This window comes from Eulemur rufifrons, chromosome 16 (genome assembly GCF_041146395.1).
Source record: "Eulemur rufifrons isolate Redbay chromosome 16, OSU_ERuf_1, whole genome shotgun sequence".
In the NCBI taxonomy this organism is placed as follows: domain Eukaryota; kingdom Metazoa; phylum Chordata; class Mammalia; order Primates; family Lemuridae; genus Eulemur; species Eulemur rufifrons.
Genome location: NC_090998.1, coordinates 68,016,006 through 68,036,308, shown reverse-complemented (window position 1 = coordinate 68,036,308; position 20,303 = coordinate 68,016,006). Strand labels below are relative to the sequence as shown.

The 20,303-nt window shown below is 31.7% G+C and overlaps 1 protein-coding gene across 1 annotated transcript in view; it reads left to right on the top strand.

Moving 5' to 3' along the window:
- The window catches only part of CEP290 (centrosomal protein 290), an 88,102-nt gene that overhangs the window by 10,816 nt on the left and 56,983 nt on the right, over nt 1–20,303 (top strand). Inside the window, exons 7-20 of the mRNA XM_069489355.1 lie at nt 1,550–1,603; nt 2,209–2,229; nt 2,365–2,517; nt 2,913–3,095; nt 3,825–3,914; nt 6,534–6,656; nt 7,589–7,712; nt 11,567–11,739; nt 12,485–12,647; nt 13,811–13,911; nt 13,984–14,071; nt 15,108–15,217; nt 16,768–16,852; nt 17,425–17,567. Coding sequence (XP_069345456.1) covers nt 1,550–1,603; nt 2,209–2,229; nt 2,365–2,517; nt 2,913–3,095; nt 3,825–3,914; nt 6,534–6,656; nt 7,589–7,712; nt 11,567–11,739; nt 12,485–12,647; nt 13,811–13,911; nt 13,984–14,071; nt 15,108–15,217; nt 16,768–16,852; nt 17,425–17,567 — 1,611 coding nt within the window. The remainder of the gene's footprint in view (nt 1–1,549; nt 1,604–2,208; nt 2,230–2,364; nt 2,518–2,912; nt 3,096–3,824; nt 3,915–6,533; nt 6,657–7,588; nt 7,713–11,566; nt 11,740–12,484; nt 12,648–13,810; nt 13,912–13,983; nt 14,072–15,107; nt 15,218–16,767; nt 16,853–17,424; nt 17,568–20,303) is intronic.

Genomic DNA, 20,303 nt, shown 5'->3' with positions numbered 1-20,303 from the left:
CCTAAGGAACTACGGATGAAATTGATTGGGCTCTCAGTAGATGACATTTTAAAGTCATTGTTTGATGCTAAGAAAGTTCCAGTTGAAATATGGAAAAATGCAGAATACCCATGCCTTTGGCAACATGCTGGAAAAATGCTTTCTTGGTTTTTAACCACTTATTGCTGCGAATCTATATTCTACCTAACTCAAATCAACAGGCTTTGAAGGTCACAGTTGACTGATACCCATCTAGAGGATCAGCTGAGACTGTGGACCTGCATGCTGTAACTAAGTATTCACATTCTTTCCAACAAAAAGCAGACACAACAATGTCATTGAAAGGTTAGTTAACTTTAAAATTAACAAATAGTTTTCATTTTTTGAAATTATTGAGTACACAGTAGTTATGATTTTACAAAATAATGTACATTTTTAAGTGTATCTGATTGAAGTTTCTTGAATGAGGCCTTATTTGATTATAGCTAAATTAATGCGGCCTTGCAGCATGAAAAGGTTCCCTACCCCTGTGCCACCACATTCAAGTTTGGCTTTTCTCTTGTTAAAATTTTCTAATTTGGAACATAATGGGACTGTTTCTTAACTCCAAATAATAATAAGCCAACTTCTAAGATTTTTATTGTACTTTGCATTTTATTATGGACTTTCTTTAAACTTTTTATTTTGAAAAATGTCATACCTTCAGAAAGATTAAAAGAAAAACAATAAACACCCATATTTGTTTCATATAGATTCACCAGTTGTTAACGTTGTGCCACATTTGCTTTATCTTTCTGTCAGTATCTTTGTATACACAGACATATTTCTCTTTCTCTCTTTTTTGTTTTGCTGAGCCATTTGAGTTAATTGAAGATAGCATGATATTTCACACTTAAATATTTCAGTATGTCTCTCTGAAAAAGAAGGGTATTCTCCTGCATAACTTCAATATAATTATCATGTTCAGGAGATTTAATATTGATTCAATACTATTATCTAATCTGGTCTACAATCAGATTTCCTCTATTGGCTCAGTAATATCCTTCATAGTCCCGCACTTCCAATATCCATAGAAATTGGTAGACAAGGGATATAAACGTAGGCCAGTCTGATTTCAGATTGCTTCTTTTAACCATCACATTGCACGGCCTTGTATTTTTAAGTAATTTAATCCTCACTTAGAGCAAAGAATAGTCTAGCTATGACATAGAAGAACAGTGAGATATGAAGATCTTGGAGAGAAAACCATTTTATTAGGGTTGTTTAGCGGGGGAAAGGGGATGATTTGTTTGTTACAATATCCTTTGGTTAGAGGTGTGTGTGTGTGTGTGTGTGTGTGTGTGTGTGTTTGTTTAATCTTTTAAACTGAACCTGTTTTATCCTTCCTAAACCTTAGTTTTTGAATTTTTGGCCTACTATTTATGTAATAGGTTAACAGAAAGTCCTTCGTAGTTAAAACTTCTCTACTTTATTGAAGAGGGTTTAAAATTTAAATCAATAACTAAATACCTAATTTTGTATTAAATTGGTCTTGACTTTTACCTTTTTTTTTTTTTTTTAACTATTTCAGTTGGCTCTTCGAAATGAGGAGGCAGAAAATGAAAACAGCAAATTAAGAAGAGAGGTTGGTAAAAAATTTTAGTAGTTGTGGTTCAACAAAGATACTTGTTAAAAAACTTTACATAAATTTGTATTGTAACCAGAACTGGAATGTTCTAAGTAACTGATGTTTTCAAACTGGCTGGTTTTATGATATGACTTTATCTCAGGAAATTAGAAAACAAATTAAAATGTGAGGCCATTAAGTACTACATTCATCTCTTAGATCTGTGTGGGTAAATCTTTCTTTCTGTCTTATAAGCTATTCTGTGTTAGTTTGCTAATTGAATAGATGATTGGATTTCTGTTCTTATTTCTCTTATTTTACCTAGAATTCTTTTAAAATTTTTGTTACTCATGAAATCTCATAAATTCTGATTATTATTTGGTTCTTCTGAGCCAAATAATGTTTGTATATTGTTTATTCTGATAAGAGTTCTTAAGTTTCTAACTTAATCAAAATGTTCTTTGTTTTGGTTGATAATTAACATTGTTACTTTCTTTAGTTATCCAAAATAATATACCTCATTTTCCTAAAATTTCTTTTTTGCTTTCTTTATTTCAATTATTATTTTTAATTATATATTGCCTTTCTCATTTCTAATTATCTTTTTCCTGTCCTTTCTGGAGAACAAACGTCTAAAGAAAAAGGTGAGGCTTTAAGGGTGGTGAAACCTTGGAAATTTAAGGATGCGTTCTGAGAGCACTATTTAGAAAATGTAATTTTGTTTCTTAACAATGAATGAATAGTTTCTTGATGGAATGTTGTCTGTGGTCTACCTTCAGAATGAACAGCTTCGTCAAGATATTATGGACTACCAGAAACAAATAGATTCACAAAAAGAAACACTTTTATCAAGAAGAGGAGAAGACAGTGACTACCGATCACAGTTGTCTAAAAAAAACTATGAACTTGTCCAATATCTAGATGAAATTCAGGTAAAATGAATAGAAGTCAGTTCAGAACAATGATTCTTACAAAACTTGAATTTCATTATAATGTAAATCGAGTATTTAACCCTACATGTAAATTCTGTAGTGTAAATCTGCAGCTATGTATTTGTAAAACATGATATAAATTGTGTCTTTGAAGTTACAATTTTTTAATCATTCTTTTTATATGTGCCTATATTGGGCATAAAGAACAATTGAGGGACTTATGTACAATTTTCTTGATCTTTACTTTGAATTAATTGGTCAACACTAATTTAGAGTAAAGGTCCATAAATTCTTTTTTTCAGTGGATACTTATGGCTCTATTTAGTTTTAATTTGTTTTAAATTTCAGTTTCTTAAAAAAATTATTTCTTAACCTAGTGTCTTGAACTGGTTTAGACTTTAACAGAAGCTAATGAGAGAATTGAAGTTCAAAATGAAGAAATGAGAAAAAATCTAGAAGAGTCTGTACAAGAAATGGAGAAAATGACTGATGAATATAATAGGATGAAAGCTATTGTGCATCAGACAGATAATAGAATGGACCAATTAAAAAAAGAAAATGATCATTATCGACTTCAAGTAAGAATTACTGTTAGAATGACTTATTTACATAAACTTTATATTGTCTTACTACTATTTATTTGAAACTAGAAAGTACTTTAACTTTCTTTGATGTGAATTTTTGTCTGTAGTCTCAATATTGTAATATGTTGCTATGCTAATAACAGATTTGTTCATTTGTGTTTCTCTAATCCCCTCACACTTTCTAATTCTTGTCATCTAGGATATATAAATGATGCTTGAATGAATGTGTAGAAAATGGTCCTGTAAATCTCATAATTGTAGGAATTTTCTACAAAAGATTCTTGAAAGTCCTAAAATTTAATTTTGTCTTAAAAATAAATACACTATAAATATATTAGAAACCAAAACATTGTTCATTATTTATGTGGGATTAAACCTGTTTAAAAAGTAGAATAATGTTTAAAAATATAATTTTCTAGTAATAAAAGATAATTATGTCACTATAAAGATGCAAAAACCATTAAAAGTTACCTTTAACTCTAGGGCTACTCTAATAATAAATAGGTATATGTAATATAATGTATCTGTATATATGTGCATACAGATATACATGTGTTTGCATGTACATGTGTGTATGCAAATATGTGAAAATATATTACATGTAACAACTGCGTAAGTATGTATGTATATATGTATTTATATAATGTATATGTAAATATGCATATGTAATAAATATGTTACACTAGTTTACATCAATTCTTGAAATAACTGTTGTTTTTTTAGGTACAGGAGCTTACAGATCTTCTGAAAGCAAAAAATGAAGAAGATGATCCAGTCATGGTAGCTGTCAATGCAAAAGTAGAAGAATGGAAGGTACTTTTCTCAATTGATATAATAGCTTTTTCATTTTGTAGTTTAGATTTAGAGTATAGTCTGATTTTTGTTTAAAGGCCTTAGACTAGTTAATAACATTTTTATTAGGGTGTTTTAAAAGTTTATTATATTTCTTAGCTACAAAAAGCTCTAAAGCTATCCTACGTATTTCTCTTGCTAATTTATTACTGCATGAACGTTTCTAAATCGATGAGTAGAACATCAAACTTTTTGGTAGACATCTAAGTCCAAAATATATTTGTCATCTATATATATAATTCTAAATATAATTTAAATTTTTTCACTTAACTCATAGTTACTTTTTATTATATATATTAGTTGTATAGTTACAGGTTTAACTTTAGTTTTTCCAAATCTTACCTTTCATGTCAGATTAATCAGTGGGAATGGGAGTAAGCAAAGAGATCTATCAGAATCACTTGGGGAACTTTTTCAAAATACACCTCTCCCTCCTCACCAAATTCCCTGGTCTCACCATGTCAGAAGCTGTGATTATAATGGTTGTATACTTGAAAAACATTGGAGATGATTCTGAATGAATAATTCTAATTTTAAATGCTACCACTTCCAGAATCATTGCTTCTAGTGGGGTTCACATGAGTCTTGTTAGCACTTTAAATTGGTTATCATATGGGGAGCTCACATAACTTATATTTTAAACAAAAACAGTAGCAATGGAAATGAGGCTTATGGAATCAATCAGAGGTCAGTCAACTTTATGTAAAGGACCAGAGAATAAGTATTTTAGACCATGTGGTCTCTGGTATAACTACTCAACTCTGCCGTTATAGCATGAAAGCAGCCATAGAAAATACTTAAATGAGTGAACAGGACTGGTTCCACTAAAACTTTATTTACAAAAACAAGTGGCAGGCCAGATTTGACATGTGGGCCATAGTTTACAAACCCCTGGAAAAAACAGTTGTTTGTACCATATTTGATTTTTGGGGGGCAAATGATAGCATGTTATATGTATTCTGACCTAATGTCTTTCAATAATTATTTTCTATCAGTACATATAATATTGCTTTGTTCTTTTCAATGGCTATGTAATTTTTCTTTGGAGATATGTATATTATTTGATAATTGATTTCGTATTGTGTGTTGTTTATGTGGTTTCCAATTTTTGCTGTTATAGTGTTTTAATGATGTCCCTGTATAAATATTATTTTGCAAATGTACAAGTATATCTGTAGAATAAATTGCTACAAGTGTAATTGTGATATATGTGTTGCAAACACATTCTTCCAATTTGTCACTTGTTTTTTTGCTTATGGTATTTTTTGCTATGAAATATTTCTTTTTATGTTTAATAGTTAAATTTATTGTTTTTTAATGGCTTTTAGCCTTTGTGCTGTAATTAGAAAGGCTTCTAAGTATAAACTTGTTTTCTCATCATTTCTCATAGTATCTTTTTGTTTTTTCTTTTACATTTAAAACATTAAAACATATATAATTCATTTTGGTATAAAGAGTGTAATATGGATGTGACAGAGCTATTCTGTTATCCAGACATCATATATTATCTTACTCTTACTGAAATAGAGTTCCATTTTTATTACATACAAAATTCCTGTTGAATTTAGATGTAATTTTGGACTCTCTTTTATTCAATTGATCTATTTTCTAATCAATCACATATGCTCGTTTTAATTATTATATGTCTTAATATCTAAAAGCTAATCTTTTTTTTTTTTTCTTTTTTTTTTTTGAGACTGAGTCTTGCTCTGTTGCCTGGGCTAGAGTGCCATGGTGTCAGCCTAGCTCACAGAGACCTCAAACTCCTGGGCTCAAGCCATCCTCCTGCCTCAGCCTCCAGAGTAGCTGGAACTACAGGCGTGTACCTCCACGCCCGGCTAATTTTTTCTATTTTTAGTTGTCTGGCTAACTTCTTTTTATTTCTTTTTTTATTTTTTAGTAGAGATGGGGTCTCGCTCTTGCTCAAGCAGGTATTGAACTCCTGACCTCAAGTGATCCTCCTGCCGCGGCCTCCCAGAGTGCTAGGATCACAGGCGTGAGCCAGCACGCCCGGCCTGATTTTAGATTTCTTTATGAACATTTCTAATGTAAATTTTAGAAATAGCTTGTTCAATTCTTACAAAATATCTTGTTTATTATCTTATTGAGTATATGTTAAAATTATAAATTGATTTATAGATTCATTTGGGATAAAAATCTTTATGATATTTCATCCTTCTAGCTAAGAACACAAGATACTTTTCCTTTCATTTATTCGAGATACTTTATGCTTCTCAGTGATATTTTAATGTTAACTTCATAAAGATCCATTGTGTAAAACTTTTTGTAGTTGCCTGGAGATACTTATAACTTTTTATTTAGAAATGAATTTTGAAAGATTAATTCGCAAAAAGAGAAAATTACAATGTATATTTTTGAATCATTTCCTATTGGAACTTTAGGTTGTATACACTAAAGGAACAAAGATTGTACCAGTAGTTGCTGATACTTTCTCACTTCAAAGAATTTTGTTTCCTATAGTTTCTTAAATGTACTAGTGGTATATATTATTTGTCACAATGAGTAATGTTTTATTAATTTTTACTTTGCATAACAGATCCTACTTTGTTTATTTTCTAGTTAATTTTGTCTTCTAAAGATGATGAAATTATTGAATATCAGCAAATGTTATGTAACCTGAGGGAGAAGCTTAAAAATGCCCAGCTTGATGCTGATAAAAGTAATGTTATGGCCCTACAACAGGTAAAATCTTCTCAAAATTTGATTTATCAACCAATTTTATTAAAGTTGAAACTCTGAACAATGTCTTATTTATTATTATATGTATCATCTGTGCCTAATCTAGTGGCTTGCACTGCTAGGTGTATAATAAAGTCTTTTGAAATTTCTTACCATCTAGTCTCAATGAAAAATTTAGAATTAACTTCAGAATTAGGGTTAGAGTTAGTACTAAATTATTTTGTTTATTTTTCTATGTTGACATGGATAATACATTGTTTTGGTTAGGAATTATTTAATAAGAAACTTAAAAACTTTTAGAAATTTTAAAATATCTTAATACTTTATTATTAAGGTTTATTATGTTGTATCTTAGTCCTGACATACCCCATACAATGTGAAAAAAAGCTAAAAGTGTGATTATAATTTGACTGTGAAAATATTTTAGTGAAAATATACTTACATAGAAAGAAGTCACATTTTCATCATTTGTGCTGTAGTCACAGTCCAGAAGTAAGGAAGATTGAGAAGTATTTGGAGAATAAAAACAATGCAGGGGACAGTATTTTTGAATGAAGTTCTAAAGTGGTAAAAGCTAAGTGGAACAAAAGAGAAAGCACCGGGCAAAGCACAAACATGCAAAATGGTAAAAGATAAAATTAAATGGTTGATGAGGAAAAGTCACGTATAGGGAGTTGAAAGAAGCTACAAATATTAGAGAGTTCCAGAATTACTATTTGCCAGAGTGTTAGCCATTAAATCCATCTTTCAGTATTGGAGTGACAGCAGTGTACCTAACACTGTGTTGTGCATTTGAGATGGAAAAAATAATAAAAGGCATAGTTTTACCTATAAGAAAATAGATTCTATAGTCTTGTTGAAAAAAACGAGACCTACCTTTTTTCCTTTACCTTTAAAATGTATGTTACTATGTAATGTTTTAAAATATTTTATAGGGCATAAAGGAACGAGACAGTCAAATTAAGATGCTCACTGAACAAGTAGAACAATATACAAAAGATATGGAAAAAAATACTTTTATTATTGAAGATTTGAAAAATGAGCTCCACAGAAACAAAGGTAATTAAATATTTTAAAAGTATATAAAGGTGGTTTTATATGCCATTATGTTTTTAAAGTCTTTTATTTTTATTAAAATAAAATCAAGTCATGTCAATAGATACATTATTGAGTTCTCTTCATTTGAATTTCATCATATTTTCAAAAAATTATACAGAGTATTATTACTTACATATATTACTAGAGCTTAAATTTGTAAATAGTGGATGTATTTTCTATAATTTTTCTCCTCTGATGAAAATTACGTTAACCTCTATTACCAAATTGGTTGTATGAAAGAAATGAAAAATGGTGATATAATTTTTTTATTTAACCTTTTTATAATTAACAAAGAATAAAGGATAGTAAAATTTGATCAGTATAGTGGCATTGCAGATAGTTTTCAGAAGTAATTTGACATGTCAGCATTTGGATTAATCTTGCCCAAATTAATGTCTCATCATATTCTCCTTACCATGAGTCATACTACCTTACCTGACACATCAAATCCTCTGCATATAAGCCCTCATAACATCCATGGTGTTATAATTCCATAACGCTACATGACATAGTTATACAGGGCACACTAGTGCTACTGTTCATGGTAAATTCATGGACATATTTATTATAATTGCTGAAGATAAAAAAGACATGAAGGAGAAATAGTGAGTCTGTATGTGTGTAAATGTAGTGCTGATGGTGGTGTTTGGAGCTAGAGTTGTAATTTAGATAGTGTAGCAGAAGGCTCACTGAAGAGGTAATTGAAGTAAGGAGAGTCATGCAGATGGCTCTAAGCAGTGGGAATAAGTGCAAAGGCACTGAAGCAGGAGTGTACTAGGCACGTTTGAGAAACAACAGAGAAGACTGTGGCTGGAGTAGAGTGAGCAATTTAAGTAAGTACTCACCGTACTGAGTGAGAAGGGACAAGATCAGAGAGGTAACCAGAGGCCATTATCATGGGGCCTTACTGTTCATCGTAAGGACTTGGCTTTTATTTTAGGTGAGAAGGGGCACTATAGACAGTTTCTGAAGATAGGAGTGATATAATTTGACTTGGGCTATTGTCTGCAATAGACTGTAAGAGTAGTAATTATGGAAGCAGGGACACCTATTGTAAGACTATTGCAGTAATCTGGAGAGAGGTAATGGTAGTTGGAGCACGGCAGTAGTGCAGTTATTAGATGTAGTCTGTTCTGGATGTATTTTGAAGGTGATAGAAATGGAATTTTCTGACAGATCAATTATGTAGGATGTGAGAGAAAGAGTTAGGACTTTTGGTTTGAACACTGAGGAGGGTTGTGGGAAGAGCAGGTTAAAGACAATAAGGCACTTAGTTTTGGACATTAAGTTTTAGATGCTTATTAGACATTGAGGTGAAAGTGTTAAGTAGGTACTTGTATATGAAAGTCTGAGGTTTAGAAGAGCAATCTAGGCTAAAGATATAAATTTGGGAACCATCTCCACTAAAATGCTATTTGAAGTTCTGAGGTTAGCTAAGATCATCAGGGGAATGAATGTTTGTTAGGAATAAAAATCTAAAGACTGAGCCCTGGGATACTTCTACTTTAGAGGCTGGGGAGGTGAAAAGGAACAACCAAACGAGACTGAAACGACATGGCCAGCAAGACGGGAAGAAAACTAGGAATGTGGAGGGTCCTGAAAACCACATGAGGAATGTAATCAAGGAAGAATAAATAACTGTGGTCAGAGATGTGTTCATTGCTGCTGATAGGACAAGATGAGCACTGATAATTGACTGTTGGGCTTAGCAATGGTCATTTTTGGTTCTAGAGAAAATAGATAAAGAGGAAATGGGGAGAAGAAATATAGGATTTCTTTTCTAGTACTGTTTCTATAAAGGGAAGGAGATTGAGGGGGAAGAGAGATTTAAAAAGTGTTTTTCTCTCTTTAAATTTATTTTTTTTTCTTTTTAAGAGACAGGGCCTCACTTTGTCACCCAGGGTGGAGTGCAGTGGCATGGTCATCGTTCACTATAATCTCAAACTCCTGGGCTCAAGTGATCCTCCTGTTTCTGTCTCCCAAGTAGCTAGGACTAAAGCCACCACACCTGGCTAATTTTTTTTAATTTTTTGTAGAGATGGGGTCTCGCTCTATTTCCCAGACTGGTCTCAAACTCCTGGCCTCAAGTGATCCTCCCATATTAGCCTCCCAAGTGCTATGATTATTGGTGTGAGGCACCATGCCTGGCTGTATTTTTTTCTGTAAGATGGAAGAAATAACTCATGATTCTAGGTTCATGGGAAAGCTCCATTAAAGAAGAAACATTTGATGAATTGATGAAGCAGAGGAGGGAGGGAACTTCTGGAGCAATATCCTGGAGAAGGCAGTGGGATGGGTTCTGCTGTACCAGTGAAGAGATTGGCCTTAACAAGGAACACAGAGAGTTCATCCATAATTACAGAAAGGAGGTAGAGTGTATAGATACAGATGCAGGTGGCTGGGTTGATGCCCTAGCGGGGGAGCTTGTGGAAGTTCTCTGCTGATTGCTGCTTTTTTCTCAGTGAACAAGGAAGCAGGGTTCTCAGCTGAAAGTGAGAGTGGGGGAAGACAAAGCACAAGTTTAAGGAGAGAAAAGAGAAGAGAAAGTATAAAATGGTCACATGAAAGAACAAAGACTTGGGGAGTGTACTATAACTGTTGAATGGCATCAAGGATTCACTTGTATATTGGGCCCACTCTCTGTGTGTATTATGTTTGTATTCGAATACTTTGACAGTAGTTTAAACTGCTTTCAAAGGATGACTGATAGTGTGGATTTTACATGTTCCAGTCACCAGGAGGAAAGTGGTGGTTGATGTTTGCTATCAAATAAGGAAAAGGTCTTACCTAATGACACTTCGGTCCGTACATAGTCATATAATCCTTAAAGCTCACAGAAGGCATGTCTACTAGACTATACTCTGTATCTATAGATAGATACATAGGTGTATCTATGGCTAATGGTGTTCTTCCTTCATTGGTTAGGATTAGGTTTAAGTATCACAAGCAGAGATCTGAAAAATAGTGGCAAAATCAAGATAGTTTATTTCTGACTTGTGTAATGGCCTGGAATTAAGCAGTCCAGGTGTTGCCTTCCTCTGCCTCATCCAGAATGGAGCTTTACTATCATGTCTTTATCCCAAACAGCAAGATAGAGAAAGAGAGGGCAAGAGACAAAAGCACGTACTGAAGGATAGGTGGGCAAATATAGTGTTTACTGTGGAGGGCCACGTGGAAGAAAGGGAGAATGGGTACTGGAGGACAACTCAGCCTTGTCATGTTCCACAGGTAGGCTGTTAGCTCCAGAGAGCAGGGCTCATTTTTTAAAATACTAGTCCAATGTATAGTGTAAGTCCAATGTAAGTGTATGCCAGATAGAGTGGTAAATGTTTATTACTAAATGTTTATTACAAATGAGTGTGAGAAAGATCTGTGTCAATAAATTTTAGAATGATAGGCATATTTTGTCTAGTAACAATTTTGTAAGATAGTACAAGTAGCGATTTAGGAACTTTTTAGTTTAGGATTAAGTTTCTCTATAAGTGACAGAAAATCAAGCATAGAACAATGGTTTAAACAAGATAGAAATTTATTTCTCTATGATATAAACAAAGTTGATTATTTGTAAAGAAGTGTTTTGCAGCCTTTTATAATCTATACCCTTTTAGCTAAGAAGATTTTACTGAATTTACTTTTTTAGTTAATTTTATTAATAGAACCAGAATAAAACTTCCATCTTACAGGTATGAAATTATAACATTAAGGGAGCTTTTTAATGTGGCATTCTACTTCTCTTGCCTCCATATTGGAACCACTTATTTGAAGGAATGAATATGCAATTCAGTTAATTCATGATTTTTGTTTTTACTCTGTAGGTGCTTCAACCCTTTCTCAACAGAGTTATTATATGAAAATTCAGTCAAAGGTACAAATTTTAGAAGAGAAAACTAAAGAGGCTGAGAGAACAGCTGAACTGGCTGAGGCTGATGCTAGGGAAAAGGATAAAGAATTAGTTGAGGCTCTGAAGCGATTAAAAGATTATGAATCGGTATGTATTTTTATCTTGTCACTCAGGGAGCTTAGAATTACTCTTGCCACTCACAGTTAAACTATTCTGTGCTGTTTATACCATCTAAAAAACATTCTTTGAATGTATTTTGATAAAGGTTATCCTAATTAATTTATACTAAGCTATTTAAACTTTTGAGCATTTTTTGGCAGGAGAATTGTTTTCAAACTTTTTGATTAGGCCATTTTGCCCAGATAATCAGCTTTGGTGAGTTAGCGGAATTAGATTCTTCGTTATACATGTCCTTTTTGCCACCATGTAGATGTGTCACCACTGGCTAGGTTGACAAAATGTGTGACAGGGACAGTTTTGTTGCCTACTGTGTTAACACAACCTGCTTTGTACTTTTTATATTTTTTAATTGATTACAACTACGTAAGGCAACTAATGACTTACATATTCTACTGGTATTGCTGATTCTCTTTCACTGTTCTTTCTCTGTGTTTTATTAAGCATTTTATGTATTAAGTGTTTTATATGGAATACATATTCTGAGTCACTTTGCTATTGGTATGTTTTATTGGGAAGTTTCAACTGTCCCACATTCCATCATCATTATTATTGGTATATTGGATTTATAAAATCACAATGAAAAACCCAGTATAGTGATTTAAATTGTAGGTATATGTGTATTTTCCCTTTGACTTAATAAAAAAAATCATGCATTTGATAAATTTATTCAAATAAATAATGTTATATTTAAATTAAATTGGATATTTTTCAGGGAGTATATGGATTAGAAGATGCTGTTGTTGAAATAAAGAATTGTAAAAACCAAATTAAAATAAGAGATCGAGAGATTGAAGTATTGACAAAGGAAATCAATAAACTTGAGTTGAAGATAAATGATTTCCTTGATGAAAATGAGGCACTTAGAGAGCATTTGGGTAAGCCAACTTTTAAGTTAATGTAATTTGCTCAACTCTGATGTTCAAGTCTTTTTTTTGCTTCACTTTTTGTTTATTTAATATTATTATTTTTAAGTAGTTAAATGCTTGTTTTTCAAAATAAATACTTCTATGAAAACATTTAAAACAACAATGGAATTGCTCTGATTAAAGTGGGATTGGGGATTTGATGGGGTTGAAATGGTGAGTGGGTAGGCCTGGAATATTGCTTTATTCTAGCATCTGCACAGTAGTAACTGCTTGTTTAAAAAATGAAAGTCTATTATGTTAATACCGCATATTAGAAGTTAACCTTTTTTTTTTTCAGCGAAAGCATGGTCTGGTCTGTACAACCCATGTTTGCAGAATGCTTTTGTTTCAGATGCATTCATTGAAGATATTTAAAAATACTTTTTAAAGTTTTTAAAGACTCTTAAATACGTTTGAAATCTAGACTGTTTACGTTTTACTTAGGTTGAGTATTTATGGTTTCCATTGATTCTGCGAACTATTGATAATTAGTAAATATAGCTTGAGAGTTTATATGTTGAATTAAATAGTTTATCAGTGAATGTTACTAGTTTGAATGTTACGACATTCATTCTGAAAATGAAAATATCTTCTTTAAAATGAAAATATCTAAAAATATCTAAAGTTGCTAAATTTCAGTTAATGCTTTCTTAATTAAAATGACAATCTGTAAAAACTTTTCTCTAGAGGGAGGAAACAAAAATATTTTCTACAGATTATATATTTGTGAAAATGTCTGTTTAACAAGGACCCAGAGTTATACTAGGACTTCAAGTTAGACTTCTGATCAACTCAACCTGTCAGATCACACACAGCCAGGAATCTGGAAGTTCTTAAAGATGACTCTGACCAATCTAGATAGCTTTCTCAAACCCTTATTTTCTGTGTTTAAAAGGCCCCAAAACTTGGTTTATAATTTACTTCAGGTTTTTGTCAGGATTTCCATTAATAATTGTGATAAAGTTTTAACTTGGGTTATAGTTCAAATATCTGGAAAATTCTTGCACAAAGAGTACCCCATTCTTCAGTGATATTGGCTACATGAATTATAACCAGTTACTTGATGGTATATGAAGTTTTTGTAGTTTATTTGAATGTTATTAAGTTTTTAATTGTATTGCTTTTTCCTTTAGGCCTTGAACCAAAGACAATGATTGATTTAACTGAATTTAGAAATAGTAAACGCTTAAAACAGCAGCAGTACAGAGCTGAAAACCAGATTCTTTTGAAAGAGGCAAGTATGGTAGTCAGTTGATTATTTTCTTGGTTGAACTAAAGAGAAATACTAATAATTCATACTTTGCAGATTGAAAGTCTGGAGGAGGAACGAATTGATTTGAAAAAAAAAATTCGTCAGATGGCTCAAGAAAGAGGAAAAAGAAGTGTAACTTCAGGTATACTCAATTATTCCAAAGCTTTAAAAGAATCATTGAGAAGTGAGTTGTCTAGATCTAAAATTTTCTGTATATTATTTTTGCTATTAATACATTACTGTGGCTCTGCATCAAGTTTAATGAGTGAAAATAAGTGGCCTAAAGAAGAGATAAGTGGGTATCATTGGGTTCAGCCCTGAATACGAAACAGGTAAAAAACAACAAGCAAATGAAAATGAACCGTAGAATTGTGGAGTTATGAAGAGTTTATATTATAGTGTCTTAAATTCTAGATAGCCCCAATATGTTGTGCATAGTAAATATATTATTTTGTGAATATGAATGATAAAACTTAGTAATTTTTATGTTGATATGTGTTATTCTTAATATTTTTCCTTTTATTAAGGGCTATGCGTTGAAAATCTTTGTAAGTTATTCTTTACTAAGTGAAAATAATATTTTATTGAATATAAATTAGCATCCTTTTTTGTTTTATTTTACTTGAAATAAAGAGAACAATTGGTTAAGTTTTATACTAGCCATTATACAGTGCATTTTTGTTAGAAGACCATAGAGAAGGAAGTTTTTTCCCCAAGTCCAATAGTACATCTAGGAATATGAGCAGAGAGGTTTTTTTAGCATTGTGGTTGATATAATACATCAAAAATTTTCTATAGAAGTGGAACTTCATAGAAGTTATTAGTATAATAAGTTTACTAATAATTTATTAGTATAATAAGTTTACTCATTCATGATTATTATGTACTTTATATATCTTTTACTACTTTAGTGCCTATTAATTAGCACTTTAATATAGAATAGGCAAAGAATGGTAGAGAAGAAAAAATTCAAATTAGTTTCTTACATTATTAATAGCTTATTAAAAGTGAGCTAGATCAGAGATTTGTGTTGGCTACATGTGAATCAAGGATTTTGGAAACAATTGTTCTATCTTTTGTTTGGATTAAAACTTGATTGTAGTTTTTAAGAATTAAAATACTGGAATAGCAGGAGAGTTATTTTTATGTTTTTAATTTGTTAATTCTTTTATATGTAGGATTAACTGTTGAGGACCTGAACCTAACTGAAAATGTTTCTCAGGATAGAGTAGGACAAACAAAATGGGATTTAATGAGCCTCAAAAATACGAGTGAAGCACAATCAAAGGTAAACAATAAGGTACCGGTATGGCAAAGAGCATAAAGGAAAACGTTATTATCGGTGCTTTCATTTCTTCCTCCTTTATCTCATTTTGAACATCTACTTTTTTTATAGTTGCTAAATAATAAGTAGAGACAAATGTTTGCTATTTAAATGCTTATTGATCCAAAGATTGATTAATGAGACATTATTTATTCTGAATACAGATTAGGAGTTCAAATAAAATAGAGCTGCTCCCTAGGAGACCACCATTCAGTATTCCACAATCAGATCAGAATGAGCCAGAAGAGAATATGACTGTAGGATCATTATCAAGAATGTTATCTGAAATCCATCGTAGTACAGAAAGTGGAGTGGATCCTTTTGTCTCTTTAACTAGACATTCTTCATCCGTGCAAGTAAAAGATAATTCAACTCCAGAAACTATTACAATAAGAGAGATTTTTAAAGCACCCTGTCTACAATCTTTAAGAAATCTAGAATCATTAGTCAGTACCTTTAGTAGGGAAAGCCATGAAGAAACAGATGACTACTCAGGCTCTCTTTCTGATGACTATATGAAGAAAGTGTCAAGAAGCCATCAAACACTAGAGAAGACTAATTTCACACAAAAAAGTGATTCATCTTTTCAAGCTTTCTCAACAGCTTCAGACTTAATGCAGAAGTTATCACTTAGGCAAAAATCTGCAATATTTTGTCAACAAATTCACGATTGTAGAGATGACATGGATAAATCACAGTTAGCAGCGTCAGAAGATGAACAGGTTCATACTCAAATAAAGTATTCTGATATCAATTTGAAACAAGATAAAAGAAAAAGTAAAGTACCCTTACAGACAGAGATTTTGAAAAGTAAGCTTGAGGTTAATCTTCTGGACCCTGTACCTATTACTGCACAAGCAAAATTGTCTCAGATAGATCCTCTTGACAATCTTATAGAACAGCTACGGAGAGAACTAGTATTTCTTAGATCTCAGGTGAGCTTTCCTCCAAACTATATTCCTGGGATTGCTTTTTTATGACTTCTCTAACAAAGTTCTGTAACAATTTTAATAAGAATTTTTTTATTTGCACATTAACACTAATTTATACACATTGTATTTTTAAAAATCTAAAAATGCAGTACATTTGACTTGAACTCATTGATTTGTCTAATTTATTAAATATTTCTTTAGAGTGAAATCATAGCACAGGATTTACTGATCAAAGAAGCAGAGAGTAGAAATGCAGAGATAGAGCTTGAACGTCTTAGAAGCCAGGCAGAACAGGTAGTGTAAAGGCAGACCATTAAAGAAATGATTATGATACTAAAGATAAAAACCTTTATTATATTTCTTTGCTTTTTACTATGGGGTTGGAGGAGGGAGAAGGAGGGAGGAAGATCACCATCTGTTTTACCATTTAGATTTTATTTTTATGATTGCTGCTATATATATCTCTATAGCTTTTTTGTTGTGCTGTACTTCAATTGATCAAACTTTTTAACTTGGAAACTGTAGACTGTTGTGATATTTTGTAAAAAAGAAAGTCAACTTTATTTTCTTTGTTTTGTTCAGAATGAATTTCTTTCAAGAGAACTAATTGAAAAGGAAAGAGATTTAGAAAGAAGTAGGACAGTTATAGTCAAATTTCAGAATAAATGTAAGTTACCGTTACCTTTTATTTTTCTATACTTACATTTTCTATGCTTAAAATCATGGTTGTGAAGGGACTTTAATACATTCTGTCTTCTAACCTTTTTTACTATAAATTAGTTCCATAGTGTATATACTTCAGTCTCTCACTCATCCTGTTGGTTTATCTTGCTATTTTTATTGCCAAAGAATGTTATTCATCTGAATTTTTTGTGAAGAGACATATAATTTTTCTTTTGTGTTCGCTAATCAAAGTAAAGTTAGAAAATCAAATTGAAAAGATTTTTAATATAATACATAATTTAAGTTAGGGCAAAAATATACTTGTGATTTATTTCTTCCATTAATGAGATATGTTGTATATTTTCACACGGTATATTAATGAATAGGTTTAACATTTAGCTATTTAACTGAACTGTTTGCACTGGATTATAGCGGAATGTTTTTGTATATTTATTTACATTTGCATTTCCCAATGAGTTTATTTTTTTATGTATGTGAAATATTCATCGTCTCTATAGAATAGTGTAAATTGTGAAAAAGATCTGTTCATTTAATGAGAAAACTATTTAATTACAGTAAAAGAATTATTTGAAGAAAATAAGCAGCTTGAAGAAGGTATGAAAGAAATATTGCAGGCCATTAAGGAAATGCAGAAAGATCCTGATGTTAAAGGAGGAGAAACATCTCTAATTATCCCTAGTCTTGAAAGACTAGTAAACGTAAGTTATTTTTTCATGTTAATGTTTTTTCCCGTAGTGCTTCAAAGATGTTCCACTATGTAGTGGTCTCCATAATTTCTGATGAGATATTTTAAGTCATGTGAATCTTTGTTTCCCGGTATGTAATTTGTAGCTTTTCTCAGGCTGCTCTCAATGCTTTCTCTTTATATTTGTTTTTCACCAGTTTTGACTGTAATGTGCTGAGGGGTGTGTGTGCATGTATGTGTTCGTGAGAGTATGTGTATCTTGTTTGGGGTTTGCTGAGCATCTTGAATCTGTTCACTTATGCTATTCACCACAATTGGGAGGTTTTCTATCATTATTTATTCAATAATTTTTTCTGCTTCATTCTATCTGGAACTTCAGTGATATAAAGTATTGCATCATTTTTTGATATTTTCATACAGGCCCTGAGGGTCTATGGCTCTATTCTTTTTTTTAATCCCCTAATCTTTTGTCTTTTCTTCTACCACTTGGATAATTACTATTGATCTGTCTTCAAGTTCACTGACACTTTCCTTTTTCCTCTCTATTCTTTTGGTTCAAGGATTAGCCTGAGACTTGCCAAAGTTTTTTATACAGAATTTGGAGCTCCATTTTGTTGACTTTCTTCTTTACTGGGATTTCCCACTGACTTTCATGGGGCTTTGGTCTCTATCCTCTAGTTTTATAGACCAGAAAGATGATAGGTCATTCCAGTTACAGCCTGATCTCTAACGAAAGCCTTAAAAATTGCAGATTTAATTTTTGCTGGTCCTGGCTTCCAGGTTTCAAGTCCCCTCCAAAATCTGCTTACTTTTATTTTCCAGAACACTTAGGTAATTGCTTTTGTATTGATTTTTATATATGGGAGTGTAGGTCTGTTGGGAACTTATGCCACAAACCCAGAAGTTTTATGGAATGACTTTATTTTAAATATTTAAAGACTTGTTACTATAGGAAAGATTTAACCATCAAATAATATTCTATTTATATTTACCATATAGGGACTTACGTATTCCATAGTATTGACTGTTACATAAACTTGAATAAAACACACATGCTAGATTCTTAATATTTAAGTATATGTCATTTACATTATCTGAACACATTTAGCATACTAAACAATATAATGTTTCCCAATTTATGCTTGATTTAAATAGAAAAAAAATCTTATTGTTCATCAAATTGCTTTTTTTATTGTGACTAATCAATAGTTGAATACTTTCTTTAATAACACTGTAATTGTTAGCAGAGAGAGAGAATGATACTGGTATATTAAAAACTTCCTAAGGCAAGAAAACCATTTGACAAAATTTATGGGAACCATTTGATTTCCATTATATTTTTCTCATTCTGACTTCTCTGGTTGGTGACTTTGTTTTGCCTCTCGTTTTGAATATCTGAAATGATTCTTCATGGTTTTTTAATGTTAACGTCTTTTGTCTATCATGCTACCCACTACTAATACTGTGTCTCAGATCAAACTTCATTTCCAAGGGAAACTCTACTTAGTGATCAAATAAAAAAAATGAGAACAGCCCAGGAAATGATATCTTCTATTTCTGTTGACATTCCATGAGCTTTCCCTGAACCACTGTTTCCGTAGAGTTCATTTACTTCTGTTTTGGACTGTCATCTTTTTTTTTTTTTTTTTTCTGATTCATATGCCATTTCTGAAATTCACAAACCCGCTAGCAGTCCTTTTTCTAGGAAATCTTCAGAATCCATGACAATTTAGACCAAATAAGTCTTCATTATGCACCTCAGTTCACTTTCTGTTACTACAGGATATTTTTTAGTACTCTGAACCACTATCTAATTCAACCTCATTTTACCAAAGGGCCATTTAAGACAACATGGTACTATTCCTCAACAAGACAACTAATTAGATCACCTTGTTGTCATTCAGAGTACCTCTTTCTTTCTATGTTCTTCTGTCTTCCTAGTATCCTCTTTGAATTAGTATAACTTATTACTCTGTGTGGCCTGGTCTGATCTCCCTCAGGTGAAGGCTTTTATAAATCTACTACCTAGAGTTAAACCGCAGATCACCCTCCTGAGTAGGAGATGGTTTTACTCGTCTTACCTTATTTTTCTTCTACCTTCATTTCTGAACCTTTAGTTTACATTTAACAATTTTGTTCCTTACAATTCTTCTGAAGTCCAAATAATTTATATAAGTATATTCTGTAGATGTATGCATGGTATGTGTGTATTTATGTATGCTATTGTTGGAGAATTAAGGCCATTGAAAACACTCTAATATTTTAATATTTGACATGTTATTTTTGCTTATTCATTACTCTTGGATAATACTATGTTACCCTTTGTTGTCATGTATGCTTCAACTGTGGAGAAGAAGCACTGAAAAATTCACCTATTGAAAATTAGTAGCTATTTCATTCCTTTGTTCATGCTTTAAATTCAGATATTGCATAATTTAAAAGCATTTACATATAAAGTACTTCATTTTGACTGTACAAAAACCCTGTGTAGTGGGCAGAGCTAATATTATTTTCCCTTTTTTAGAGACAAAGAAACTAAAGTGTAAAGGATTTAAGTCAATTGCCCAGCTAGTAAGAGACTGATTAAGAGTTGAACCCTAGTCATTTTATTATTGTTTGGTTGTTTTTCTAGTGTACCAGCCTACTAAGATTAACTAGATATTTGTTAGTTGTTATAATGAAGTAATTACTATGCTTGATAATATAAATTAAAGTTTTATAAATTTGTAAATAAGAATTTGAATTAGTG